Genomic DNA, 13,452 nt, shown 5'->3' on the forward strand with positions numbered 1-13,452 from the left:
GACGAAAAACTCTTCGAGGTAGCCTTCAGCAATACGCACGTTTCAGGCCCGGCAGTAGCCGCAGCACCTGAGCTCATGAAAGCCATTGTTGAGGCTTGTGATGTAGCTATGGTGCGCCAAAACCGGCATAAAGCTCGCAAGCCAGCCTACTGGTGGAACGACGAGATAGCCGCGTTACGAACACAATGTAACCGTGCCAGAAGAGTTTGCCAGCGCTCACGAAACACAGAAAATGCTACTCATCTCCGGATGGACTATAAGGAAAAGCGAAAGCTGTTTAAGAAAGCTATCTATGACAGCAAAAAGCTAATGTTTAAAGACATCTGCTATGAACTGAACAGCAACCCTTTCGGGTTTGCTTACAAACTTGTGCTCAAAAAATTTAAGCATACAGTACAGCCAACATGCCCCACGCTCCTTGCACAAATCATACACGATCTCTTTCCCGCACATACAACGTTCACGCGGGAACTCTGTGAGGAACCTACTAGTACCGTCCCGGAGGTAACGGTAGAAGAGGTCACAAGTGCGGGAGGCGAGATAGCCGTTAACAAGGCACCAGGACCTGACGGAGTACCAAACGTAGCCCTAAAAAAGGCGATTGCTTGCAATCCGGAAGTATTTGCCAGCGTCTTTACTTCATGCCTTCGCGAAGGAATATTCCCAAACATATGGAAGCTCCAGAAGCTGGTACTCATACCAAAGGTCCAAAACCCTACTTCTTCTGCTGGATATCGCCCACTGTGCATGCTGGACTCAACCGGTAAGGTACTCGAGCATATTATAAAACGTAGACTCGAAGAGGCCACAGAGATTCATCTATCTAAAAACCAATTCGGCTTCAGAAAAAGGTGTTCAACTACAGACGCAATCGATGTAGTTAAAGCAATCGCTGAAAAGGCCATTGCTGGCAAGCGGTGGTTGGGTGGTACTAAGAAATATTGCCTGGTTGTCACCCTTGACGTCAAAAATGCGTTTAACAGTGCGAGCTGGAAGGAAATTTTAAATGCCCTCCGCGCCTTAGAGGTGCCAACTTACCTGCAGGCAATCATTTCCAACTATCTTTCGGATAGAATTCTTCGCTATGACAGCGAAAAACAAACGACTGACAAAGTAGTATCATCCGGCGTGCCCCAGGGATCGGTACTAGGACCCCTCCTGTGGAACGTCATGTACGATGGCATCCTGCGACTAAAAGTCCACAAAAGCGCAACGTTTGTAGGTTTCGCGGACGACGTATCAATCGTGGTGGAGGCCAAAACACTCAGAGAAATTACAGACATTGCGGAAGCCGCAATAACAGCAGCCAAGCAATGGTTAAATGCTAAGGCGCTAACGCTAGCAGACCACAAGACCGAGGCTGTACTTATAAGCACCCGTAAGAAAGTTGAAAAGGTTGTACTTAGAGTAGGAGATAGCGTTATAGAGTCGAAACCATATGTGAAGTATCTTGGCGTCCTTATAGATCATCGCCTATGCTTCCGTGACCACTTAGAGTATGCTAACCAAAAAGCTGCGGGGACGGCAGCCGCTCTTTCTCGGTTAATGGCGAACATCGGCGGGCCAAGACAGGCGACAAGGCAAATCCTAGCAGCAGTGGTGACATCCATACTCTTATACGGGACAACGGTCTGGAGTAACGCCTTCAAGCGCCCTTCGTATACTCGGGGTATTAGGGCTACGCATCGTCTCTGTGCTCTTAGAGTCTGTTCAGCTTTTAGAACAGTATCACAAGAAGCAGCCCTTGTTATAGCAGGCCTATGCCCACTCGACCTCGTGGCTCAAGAAATGAGCGACACAAGACAGGCAAAGCGTGACCAAACACACGCTGCCGGAACCGTGGACAAAAATGCACTGAGGCAGCGCAGCATATCCCAGTGGCAGAAAAGATGGGAGAAAGCGTCGAACGGTAGGTGGACTTATCGGCTTATCACGAACATTGGCGCCTGGGTGGAACGACAACACGGTGAGGTAGATTTCTACCTCACACAAATTCTGAGCGGGCACGGATGCTCTAAGGCTTATCTCCACCGCTTTCGACATGAAGAGGACCCATATTGCGACCACTGCGGACAAGCCGCTATTGAAGATGCGGAACACGTATTTTTCGCATGCCCCCGATTTAGCGCGCTGAGGAGCAGACTTAATCAAGCGCTAGGAATAAAGGCTTCCCCAGGAAATCTGGTCCCACTAATGTTGAAAAACGAAGAAGCATGGAAAGAGGTATGCAGCATGGCTGCTCAGGTGATGCAACAGTTGCGTACCAGTGAGCAGATGAGGCGCAGACACCAACGACAACAGCAAGAAGGGAATACTATCAACGCGATAGCCTCGATATAAGCAACGAGCCCATAAAGCCCGCCACATGAAGGGATAAGTGGCGGCACGGAACAAAAGGCGGCATTTTCATCGCATCCCTCCCCGTGAAGTAATGCCTAACGGTGGTCCCGCGGGGGGCGGAAAGTAAACAGGCTTATCCTGGTTTCGTTGGGCCACTTGAGGGTAGTGCGCTACCACAACGTCCAAAGAAAAAAAAAAAAAAAAGACATATGTATGTACTTGTATATGCCCACAATCTTCTAAGAAATGCTGTACTTGTGCAGAGGCATTTCAAGGTGAAGTTGTGTAAAATGGCCTGTGTAGGCTGTGTTCTATGTAGCCTATTTGAATCTATGAACATACGAGTATACAAACATATATACATACATACATACTATGTCAGTAATAATGAATGTAGATATTTTTTAGTAATACATAAACAACTTTTCTTAATAATAATATTTCACCTCTTGGTTGCTCTCATTTCTTTTCAGGTATATATTTTGGCTTAACGGACTTGAATACTGTATCTTATTGGGTGACTGCAGGTAAATGAATTGTTTTTTATTTGGCTGCTTTTGCTCTTATGGTTTCTAAAATGCCTAGATATTCATACAACGAACTTTTATGGCATAATTTGTTTGATTATCCGCTGGTCCTTTGGCTAAATCAAAATACAAATTAAGCTACTTTCTCCAAAAGCTGTTTCATTTTGCTCTTAACGAATATTTTATTGTGCGTTTATAGGAGAAATCAGTTCATCTTTTATTTGAATTTAGCCAGCCAAAGGATCAGCGGAACATTGAACGAAGTTATAAGCCGTAGCGTGACGGAAATTTATAAAAAAATAAAAAATAAAATTAGAACCGAAATTTGTAATTTAAGGATAGTAGAAACGCATTGTTAATGTCACTTTGCTGTTTGTGAAAGCCGTCAAGTTGATATAAAATAAAAATAATTTTCACTTCATTTAAATAATATTTCAACTCAAAATATTACCTTCGCCACAAGCAAAGAAGAAACTATTTTCAGTGACGTGGGCATACATAGACAACAATTCAAGTAGAGTGTTTGCATAAAAAGATATGTCTGAAGAATGTGATGACTCGATCGGTCATGAACGGAAGCCACCGAAAAATTTGTTACAAGATTCAAAAACGAAGTCGTTTCCAGCCGAATCTGTGTGAGTAGTCTTTTAAAAGAAGGAAAAAATGTGAACAAATCACTTTGGAAGATCTATGGATTATTATTTTCCTTTAGAGACATGGATAGACATAGGCACATACATAGCTGTGCAACTAATAGTCAGAGATATTTTTTTCCAAACAGTTAGCTTTAGGCCCCAACTAAAGATGCAGTAACCATAACTTTGTCAAGAATTCAGAGCTGCTTATGGTTATGGCGAAAAACCAAAGCACAACAGATACCTGCAGGTATATGGTTATGGTTACGGCTATGGCGTTATGGTATGGAACCAATAATCGTTTACAAAGCTGCCTATACGTTGAAGAACGCCATATTCTCAACAAATGGTTCAGAAACGCGCTATCTCAGCTGCCGATATATTGAATTTACATTGAGATATGCCGTTCTTCAACCAAATTCTAAGATAAGGCATTCTCCGCCGTTATGTAAATAGGGAGTTTTTGAACCTGCTGCCCAGATAAGCCAAAGGACATAGTGACGCGACAAAGAGCGACAAGACATTTTCGGATAATAGCGACAAAAAGAAACCTTTATTTTTCAATGTAACAGCACATAGTGAAGCGAAAAGCGAAGAAAACGACAAAGAGCATAGCGACGAAAACAAAAAAATTTGTTTTCGTTGCTTTCTGAGCTGACAGTTGCTTCACTATGTTTTTACGTTTCTTGTCTCTTTCTTCGCTATTATCCGAAAATGTTTTGTCGCTCTCTTTGCCGCGTCACTATGTTCCTTGCCTAAGTCGATCTTCCACTCAGCCGTCAATATGGACCAGGAACGAGTAGGGACAACCTTTATGCAGAGTTCGTTCATTTAGATCACTCGTTCGTTCACTGTAGAGCTTTTACTCTGAACGAGTCTATACTAAATTTAAATGAAGAGGAAGATCTTGAATATTTAATAAACGATATGCAGAGAGAACTTTTACTTTGCTCACGTTTACATCAACGATGACCAGAGAGAACGTTTACCATCTATGAAAGCTTTTCACGGAATCTGTTGTGGTCGTGACTAGTCTATATGAAATCCGAAGATGGTCCTCCGCAATAACGACACAATTTACAATTGAAAAAATTAAATCTCTTACTACTGTTAAGTGGCTCATATCTCTAATCCTTATCTAATCCATGTCTAATCCTTAACAATTGTGTCGTTATTGGAGAGGACCATCTATATATAAAAAAAGCTATGCAATTTAAATCGTTAACGAACAAATACATAGATATATCTCAGAAAGAGAAACTCGGCCAAACACAGAAAAATGTGTAAGCTCTAAATAATTCGTCGATTTCCTTGCGACTGGCCTAGATGGGGTCTATTGACGTAAAGCTAAAACCAATGGTGCCTTAGTAGAAGTACATAGAAGACAGAGACTGCGTACTAAGTATGGAAATTGTGCATAATCTTGTCTATGGAGTCTACCAGAACGAAAACTGTTAGAATAGTATGGTCTTGCAACAGCTGCATGCATTAGGCTGCCTCTCCGAATGATTTGATGCCCTGCGACTGCCATCCTTTGTGGGCTCCTTGAGTGGGGTGAAGTCCTGGCCCTGAAAGTAAAAAGAGAGAAAATACAAGTTCTAAAGTTAGTATTCTTAAACATTGCAGCAATGTGTGTGAGGCTATCAATTAAAAAGGAAATAAAAACTTAAAATTTCATGAGCGAAATTTAAAAAAGTTTTGTATTAACAATGCACTAACAGCAGTTAAACGAGCTCCATTTAAATTTAGTAGCAAATCCAACACATAAAGGCTGCGTTTCTTTATACATTCCGGATAATCCCATTTCACAGCCGGAATAAACAGAATACGTTTGAAATATACGTTAACATATCATCAGGAACGTTCTAAAGAATAAGTAAACAAAAAAGTTTATTCCAAACGTTCAGAATGAATAAAGAAATTCAGCCAAAGTAAACAAAAAATTTTAACAAAAATGTGAACATATCTTTTGTTTTATAGTGACATAGAATGAAAATTTCGTTAATTAGCTGAATTTTGTATTCATATATCTACTAAGTTTTCAGCACTTAAAGAATTTAAATCGCTGCCATAGTGGCAATTGAGTGAGGATACATATCATGAATGCTAGCGAGTATGTATGTACATACATATATGTAGTTACCACTTTGGTACTTTGCATACCAAATTTTTTTTTGCCAATTTCGCCGGCCTCTATTAGGCTGGCATAAAATTTCTCTCCATCTTGTAAGCGGACGCAGAATGAATGCAGAGGGCAACAAAATTTGAACTCTTGTGTGTTTATATGCGTGTGTATGTACGTAAATATGCACTCAATTACTCCATTTTGACCATTATTGGCGCCGTTTCTACGGTTATCTCCACATCAGCCATCGATTTGGTCCATACTGTTTTCCAATAAATACGAAAAAATGTTCCGTGTGCCAAAGAGCTGTGCCAAATTTGAGGGAGGGTGGTGGTTTTGTAAGGTAAAGTTAAATGACAGTGCTTTGATGTTGACCCTTTTGCTGTTAAGTTTGCGCTTGCCAATAATGGATAACAGAAAATGGAATTGCATTTTGCACACATGCTGCACATACATACACAGTACGTTCAACTTTGCGATTATTTCTACATAGAAATACTTACACATTAAGCTTTTTCACAAACTCAATGCGAACCATGATAAAAACATAGTAAGGTAAAACCGTTCTCTCAATTCGTCGGCCATGATTTTTTTTTTAAGTTTGCCAACATTTTAAAATCATACAAAATTGAGAGTAAAAATAGGAATTGTTCAAAATTGTTGTTGTTTGTAAAATTTTAAATTTGAATTGCTTGCAAACGTCAAGAATTTAAAAAGATTCCGCTCAGCGGTTCTACCTTCCTATTTTTTATCATGATGCGAACCATGTTTGCCGTAGTGTTCCGATTTCGGTGGCAAAATTTTGTAAAGGGTTAGCGACAATTTTCGGATCGCTATCGCAACTTGGACATTCGTAATACACGTCACGACTCGATATGAAAATTGGTGCTACTTTTAATTTTCCACTTGCAGCCAATTTGCAATTTAATTGAAAAATTATTTTAGTTTTTTGAATTTTATATGGAAATTGACTGAAAATAAAAAATCATTTTATATTTAAATTGTTGGTGCAACCGGCTGTAAAAAATTAAATAAATACTTAACCCTTTGAGTAAAAAAAATTTACTGTTGAAGCAAAAAATCTAAAAATTGATAACCCGTCTAATTTTGGTTGTTGATTTCAAAAATACAAACACAAATTTTATTAAACTCTTAGTTCTACCGTTATTCAGCGTCCATTATATTGGACAGTGCTACCCTAGGTATGTAAAATGAGATGTGATCTCAATTAATTTTACAAGCTTTGTATTAATTTTTAACCTAGCCCGTATTTATGGTCCGATTTCGTTCAAATTTAGAACGTAAAAATTTAGCGGTGGAAGTAAATTTTTCAAAAATTTATTTTTGATGCAGAAATGCATCCAGATATTCTAGGAACTTTTCTGCATCAAAAAGAAAATTTTTAAAATAATGTCGCTTACATCTCTACTGTTAGAAAATATGTAACTTTCGATCCATGCTTTGAGCTTGGTAACGGTATTGATACCTGGAGTCAAACAATTTGGCTGGTGAAAGTATTTTATACATTTATACCAAACTAGTAAGCTGGGTTCATTCAAGATGTCTGATGGTTTCTCCAGGGACCTTGAAACTGTAATTCTCTGTTGGTAAGAGAACCGAGTATTCCTCGGTACGCACAACCAGTTATAGCTGGTGGAATATTTCACTCAGCAATGACTGAGAGGTATGGAGGCATAGCCTGGTATTTGGTTTGATTGAATAGATGGGAGTACAGGTAACTTTTGTGATAGCTGACTCTTTCTGCCTTGAAATGGACGAGATGGCAGAAAAGTTCTAATGTACTTTGTAGATACTTAAACAACAATAGCTTTTATAACAGTTGAAGTTTAAATATTATTGTTGCTTTTTAGATTAGATAACCTGCTGTCGATTAATGTCAAAATATTTGCAGATTAAGATTTTTTCGCTCGTTTTACGTCTCTGATAAAAATTAAAATTAAAATTTTTAACGTTATCTGCTGGATAATTTTATTTGCTCTCAAATGAATATATTTTCCTAAGAATAAGACTTATACAACAACAGTTATAATCATGCCTATTACGGTATCCAACGGATGCCATCCACAGATCGGACAGATAAAATTCGCACGAATGTAATCCTTCCCACTAGCTTCTTATAACAGTACGAATCGGATTAGATCCGTGCGGATGGCATGCGTCGAATACCGTAATAGGCATGAATATTTTAAGACACACCTTCAAAATATAAAAATGGCTGCCATTCCTACCAAAGGCCTCAGATTAACGAAGTTGTATTAAATTTTCCATGTTAATTACATAAATTTATACATACTTCGATTTTCAAAACGACTCTGCTTTTATCTCAAAATCTGCAAATTTTCTCAATCCACTTTAAATTAGTTGCATTTGTGCACTGATTTGGCAAATTTGCAAAGCATATTTTTCATTTTCTTTACAAACAAAAAGATTGCGTTGCCAAGAATTTTCGAAACGCAAAATCGTGCGCCTGTCAGTTAAGATAAAAAGCGAAATGCTGACCAGACGCCACAACAAATTTACGGCTAGTCATAAAAATAAATTGGATTTAGATTTTTTATTTTTATTTTTTTTTTTGCATTGAACATGAACAACGGTGTGAAATGTGCAATTACAAGTGCATGCATACATATGCACATACATCTGTACATAATATGTGTCAACTACATGATATTATTTTGCATTCAAACTTTCGCTCTAATTTAAATGGAACCGCTGAAGTATAAATAAAAAGTCGGCCCTATTATGGTTGTCGATGTCGATGTAATTTTTGCATCAAAAAATAGCCCTCGTAAGTCCAACTCCAGCTACGCTGTCCGCAGTATTTTTGTGAGGATTGCCTCTTCTCAAAGCTACCGAGTATATTCGACATAAAAGTCATGTTGCCTCCGTGTTAAAAATTCGTTAATTTTGGCGGAAGTCTTAAAATATAATACATTTTATAATTCCGATATAGAAAACTGCAATTTTTTTGGTGGTGCACCTTAATGTACATACAAAAAAATTTGCTTTTTATATTTGCTTTTATACAATAATCACTAATTAACAATTATTGCAAGCTAAGCTATAATGATATTTTCAAATCGAGGAAATCGTTCTTCAATATATTTCAACTATAAGCACAAGTATACTTTAAATTATCTACAGTTAAGAGGCTCCTGCAACACACGGTACTTTTATTTCAAACAGATTTGGGATTAAACAGAAATGCCTATCAGTTCACGAAGATCGCCTTTGGGCATAACTTCGAAGTTTCCCATAGAACAGAGAGAATCTGACACGCTCTCAAGCAATGAATAGACTTCAATCTGTATTACAGAATTTAAGATTACTTAAATGTTTTCCAGGCTAAGATATATGTAAAATCGGTAAACATCATTCAAAACTCGCCTTTGTCAAAGAAATCCAGGTTGCCACTAACGCGCCAAGGTCAGCAACGTTTAACACCTGCAATCCTCTAGACAACCATAAGTCAATCTCTACTCAGGCAAATTCGGAGAAAGGGTCTGATACTAGACTTAAATATTGAGGACAGGTGTACAAATGAGAGAAATCCAGAGTGCCTAGCTACTAACAGCAGGCGGGCTAAAGAGGACACATGCAGAGTAGTGTGAATGCTCTGGCTATCGCTCGATGAGTGAAGCATGCACTTTTTTACAAATAGACTAGCCAAGCGTGCTCATAGCAGTGAAGTTTATTGTAGAAATTGTAAATTTAGGGCAGAGATACAGAGCATCTGAACCCACGAAGCATACACTTTAGATTTCTGGGAAACCATTTATTCGATGACCTGAATAGCTCAGGCTGGTGCCACTGGATAGTCAGTCTGGATTAGTCGACTGTCTCATCTTCAACTGGAAATCACCTAGTGAACTTTTGACAAACACTTCTAAAGCATTGAATCCGAACATACAACTTTGTTTTTAGAATAAAAACACATAAACTGCCTTTCCTGAGTTTCGCCCGAAAAAAAATTCACCCAAAAATTTGTCATCCGCCCATGGTAAAACCATGGAAACTAAAAGTGAAAAGTGAACCGGTTCGGGGCAAAGGAAACTCATGATAAGGCTGAAAATCTTTTAATACAGTTTTATTTAAGACAAAATAAAGAGAAAGAACTTGAATAGTGATCTCAAAAGTATATACACACAGTATATACATAAGTTTAAGCAAGTGTTGGCTACTTTTCTATGTTTAACAAATGTTTATGACCATTTTATGAATATATAAAAGTTCGAAATAGCTTGGACTTACCGTTGATTTTTTGCAATTTTTTGTTCGCACATTTTCTTCCATACAAAGTATGTTCGACAATTTTTTTCCACAAAAATTTTTACCAAATTTGCACTTCGTTTTACTAGAATTAAATAGGCTGTAAAATCGCTTACTCAGAGAGTTTCTAAAAAAGCTCAAAATTATAATAAAACCTTGTCAAATTTCGCTAATTTTTGTACAAAGTTTGATTTAAATGGTTTTTGTATATAACAAGCTACACTTTCATAAAAAAAATAGTAAATATTAAATAATCGAAAAGGGAATGGCCAAGGACTGCTAAAATGTCTCTTCCCTATTTATATTTTCGCCATCGTATCAACAGCTTATTTTTTTATAATTTCACTAAATTATAGTTAGAATCTTTTCATTAAAAAAAAACTTAACAAAGAATGAAGATAGCAGTATAGCGAGAGTACCAGTTTCACAGAATAAAACATAACCAAAGTTCATAGAAAATAGGGATGCTGGCTATGTTTGTGGCTCCCCTATATGTATTCTATGTTCTTTGTGATAACGAAAGTGCTGCCACATTTGTATGAAAAATTGTTTTTGGGACAGAGTATAGGAAAACACTTGTTAAATTAATAAATAAAACACCTAAAATCGGGACTAAATCTATGTACCATATATGAAAAATCGGGACACTTATACATCCCGACTTTTAAAAAATATTCAGCGGGACAATTTTCTCAAAATCGGTACTGTCCCGCCAATATCGGTACGAGTGGTCACCGTACATACACGATATGTACATATGTGTGTCCATTCTAGATCTAGACCTAGATAACTAAAGGACTTGGCCTATCTAAGATCCACCACCCTACCCAGTATTTGCTTTTGAAGTTACCCACTCAGAAATTCTACGCCTCGGAGCAGGCCGCCTGACGCCACAAAATGATTCCGATCTCATGAAAATGAAAATCCTACTCGCATAACAATCTAACAAACAGTAGGAAGATACATACATATGTACATATATGTGAGCACCTTGGACCACAGCGATCCAAATAGTTATGTAGGCCCCTCGAAATCCAAGAAGTCACATAGAGTAACTTCTTAAGAATTGATTTTTCTTTTCATATACCTAATACTTTATTTCGTGATAATATTAGCGTGAAAAAATACTTAAAAAAGAAAGTAGAAAGAATTTTAAATCCATTTTTTTTTTTTAGTGTTGACCAAATTTTAATTTAACCGGCATTATTTCTTTCCAGTTTTTTCACTTGTCCAGCCAGTAGAGAAGCACCCTTTGTTAGTGAGCCTTAATTTATATAATTTTGTTAAATGGTGTATAAAATAGCCATACAATTAAGAATTCGTGCACGCATGCAACGCATACTGCACTACAATTCAGCAGCTATGCTGACCCGTCAGTCAGCTATTTTAATAGGCGATCAGAGACAGTCAGATCCGCTTGTTAGTCAGTATGTGCGTATTTGCGCCAACCAACTAGACGAATAGCCAAGCTCAACCGGCTGCGTGCGTGTATATTTCTAAGCAAACTACCTTGACCCATTATTTGTAGTTGTTGCTATTTTAAGTATGGCGAGTATCGAGTATTCGGCATTTGCTAGTTGCCAATTGCAATTACATACTGCCTCACTGACTGTCTGACTGACTATTGCAAAAGCGGCTAAAATTTATTCCAATGCATCGATTCAATTGTTTATCCGATTGTGATTTAGTTCATTCCCGCCTACCTGCCTACCTACTACACACATATGTAAGTACGCACAAATGGCGCACTGTTCATCTGTCTCTCTCAGCTGTGTTTTTTGCAATTATTTGTCTATTTATTGCATTTACTTCATGAAGCTTTTTTCTTTTGTGTCTACTTGCTACTTTTGCAATGCAATGCGACATTTGATTTACAAACATACAAACTTGACATGTGTGAATGTGTGCATACGTACATATGGAGGTATTTATATCGAAGTTTATTTAGATAGCTGTGCAATCTTTGGAAATTCGCAAATAAATAATTTAGAATGATTAAGGCAACTTTTCATTTGACTGAGTTCAACTTTCGTTGGCTGCAAAAAAATAATTGGAACTAACTGTGATGTGAAAGAATTTTGTTTGTTAATTTTAAATATTTGCGTCAAATTTTAATGATTATATTATTTTTTTATTTCCAAACCACCGTGGATATTTCAATCAGTAGTTGAATAGCAGCGCTTGATTATAGTCCAAGATCCAAACAGTGCCCTGAACTTTTAGTTTAGTATTTTTGCAGGAGTTAGAAAGAGAATGTGTAGTACGATCTCTTCTTATTTCATACTCTTTAGAAATCAGTTTAAATATCGTATAGACTAGCTGACTGCAGGGCTGTTGGACAGGGCCAGTTGCCACGAAGCTGAATCAGTGGTGGGGCAAAGAGTTGGCCTTCGACAGAAAAGTTCAGTGTGTCGATGCGAATGAGCCGCTTTTAATTTATTTATTAAAATTAATTTGATTTTTTAACAGGTTGCCACCCTTTTTAAAAATATTTTTGAAACAAAAGTTTCGCATACCTCTTTCGATTGACATTCATTATTAAACTTATGAAAAAATGGGATTTGACTTCCAAATACTTTCTAAATAAAGCTTTCTTAAAACTCGTTCAACTTATTAATAAACCTGACTTTGACTCTTTAAACAGGTGGCATTTTTAAATTTTGTTCGTTTGACATCCGTATAAAACTTCGATGAGCTTATAGATAACTTAAAGTAAAATTTTACTTTTTTTTCAAAAAATATAATTCACATCGTACGCTTTCTTTATGACAAACTTTGTACAAACAAAGACCACGAACACGCTTACTGGCATATTAAAATATTTTATTTAAATTCTTGCTTAAATTGGTTTAAAATTTTCAAACAGGTAGCAACCTCCTTAAAAATATTTTTGGAATAAAAATTCTGTATTATTTAAATTGGTTTTAACTTTTTGAAAGGGTGGCAACCCTCTTAAAGAATATTTTCAATAAAAAGTCTTTGAACATCTTGCGTTTGACATCCACATATTTGTGGTGCTTTACTTAACTTAATTTAAATAAATCGATCTTAACTTTTTAAACAGGTGGCAATTTCCTTAAACGATATTTTAAAAATAAATCGTTTTAGAGCCCGTTCCGTTGACATCTACACCGTTTAAAATTATTGGATTTTAACTTTTAAAAAAGGTGGTAACTCTGTTTAAAAAATATTCAATATGTTACTCTGGGTAATCACCTAACCACGTGCGAAATTTTATAAAAGTACGACTAACTTAAATACCAACAAACATACTCACTCACAAACTTACAAATTTAAATATAATATTAAGGGTTTTCAAAATGCAAAGCATTTATAGGCACTTCTTGGATAACTAAAGGTGGATGTCCAGTTCTAAAATAACCAGCAATTTATTTCCAGATTGATCAAATTTATGCCCATTTTCAAATAACCAATTATAAATTGGCCGAAAATTTTTCAAATTCTTGTATTATTATTATTATATTATTATGGCCTTATTCATAAAAAATAAAGTAGGTTTAAAGAGCTTTAAAAA

The 13,452-nt window shown here is 36.9% G+C and overlaps 2 protein-coding genes across 2 annotated transcripts in view; both read right to left on the reverse strand.

Annotated features, from left to right (window-relative positions):
• The window catches only part of LOC118743816 (cAMP-dependent protein kinase type II regulatory subunit-like), a 6,751-nt gene extending 6,665 nt beyond the window's left edge, over positions 1 to 86 (reverse strand). The window contains exon 1 of the mRNA XM_036476578.1: positions 40 to 86. Coding sequence (XP_036332471.1) covers positions 40 to 86 — 47 coding nt within the window. The remainder of the gene's footprint in view (positions 1 to 39) is intronic.
• Positions 1 to 13,452, reverse strand: part of LOC118742778 (cAMP-dependent protein kinase type II regulatory subunit-like) — a gene marked incomplete at its 3' end in the record, with an annotated part of 395,139 nt that overhangs the window by 57,995 nt on the left and 323,692 nt on the right.

The sequence above is a fragment of the Rhagoletis pomonella genome, unplaced genomic scaffold (assembly GCF_013731165.1).
Source record: "Rhagoletis pomonella isolate Grant_MI unplaced genomic scaffold, Rhpom_1.0 Rhpom_scaffold_00007, whole genome shotgun sequence".
Taxonomy (NCBI): domain Eukaryota; kingdom Metazoa; phylum Arthropoda; class Insecta; order Diptera; family Tephritidae; genus Rhagoletis; species Rhagoletis pomonella.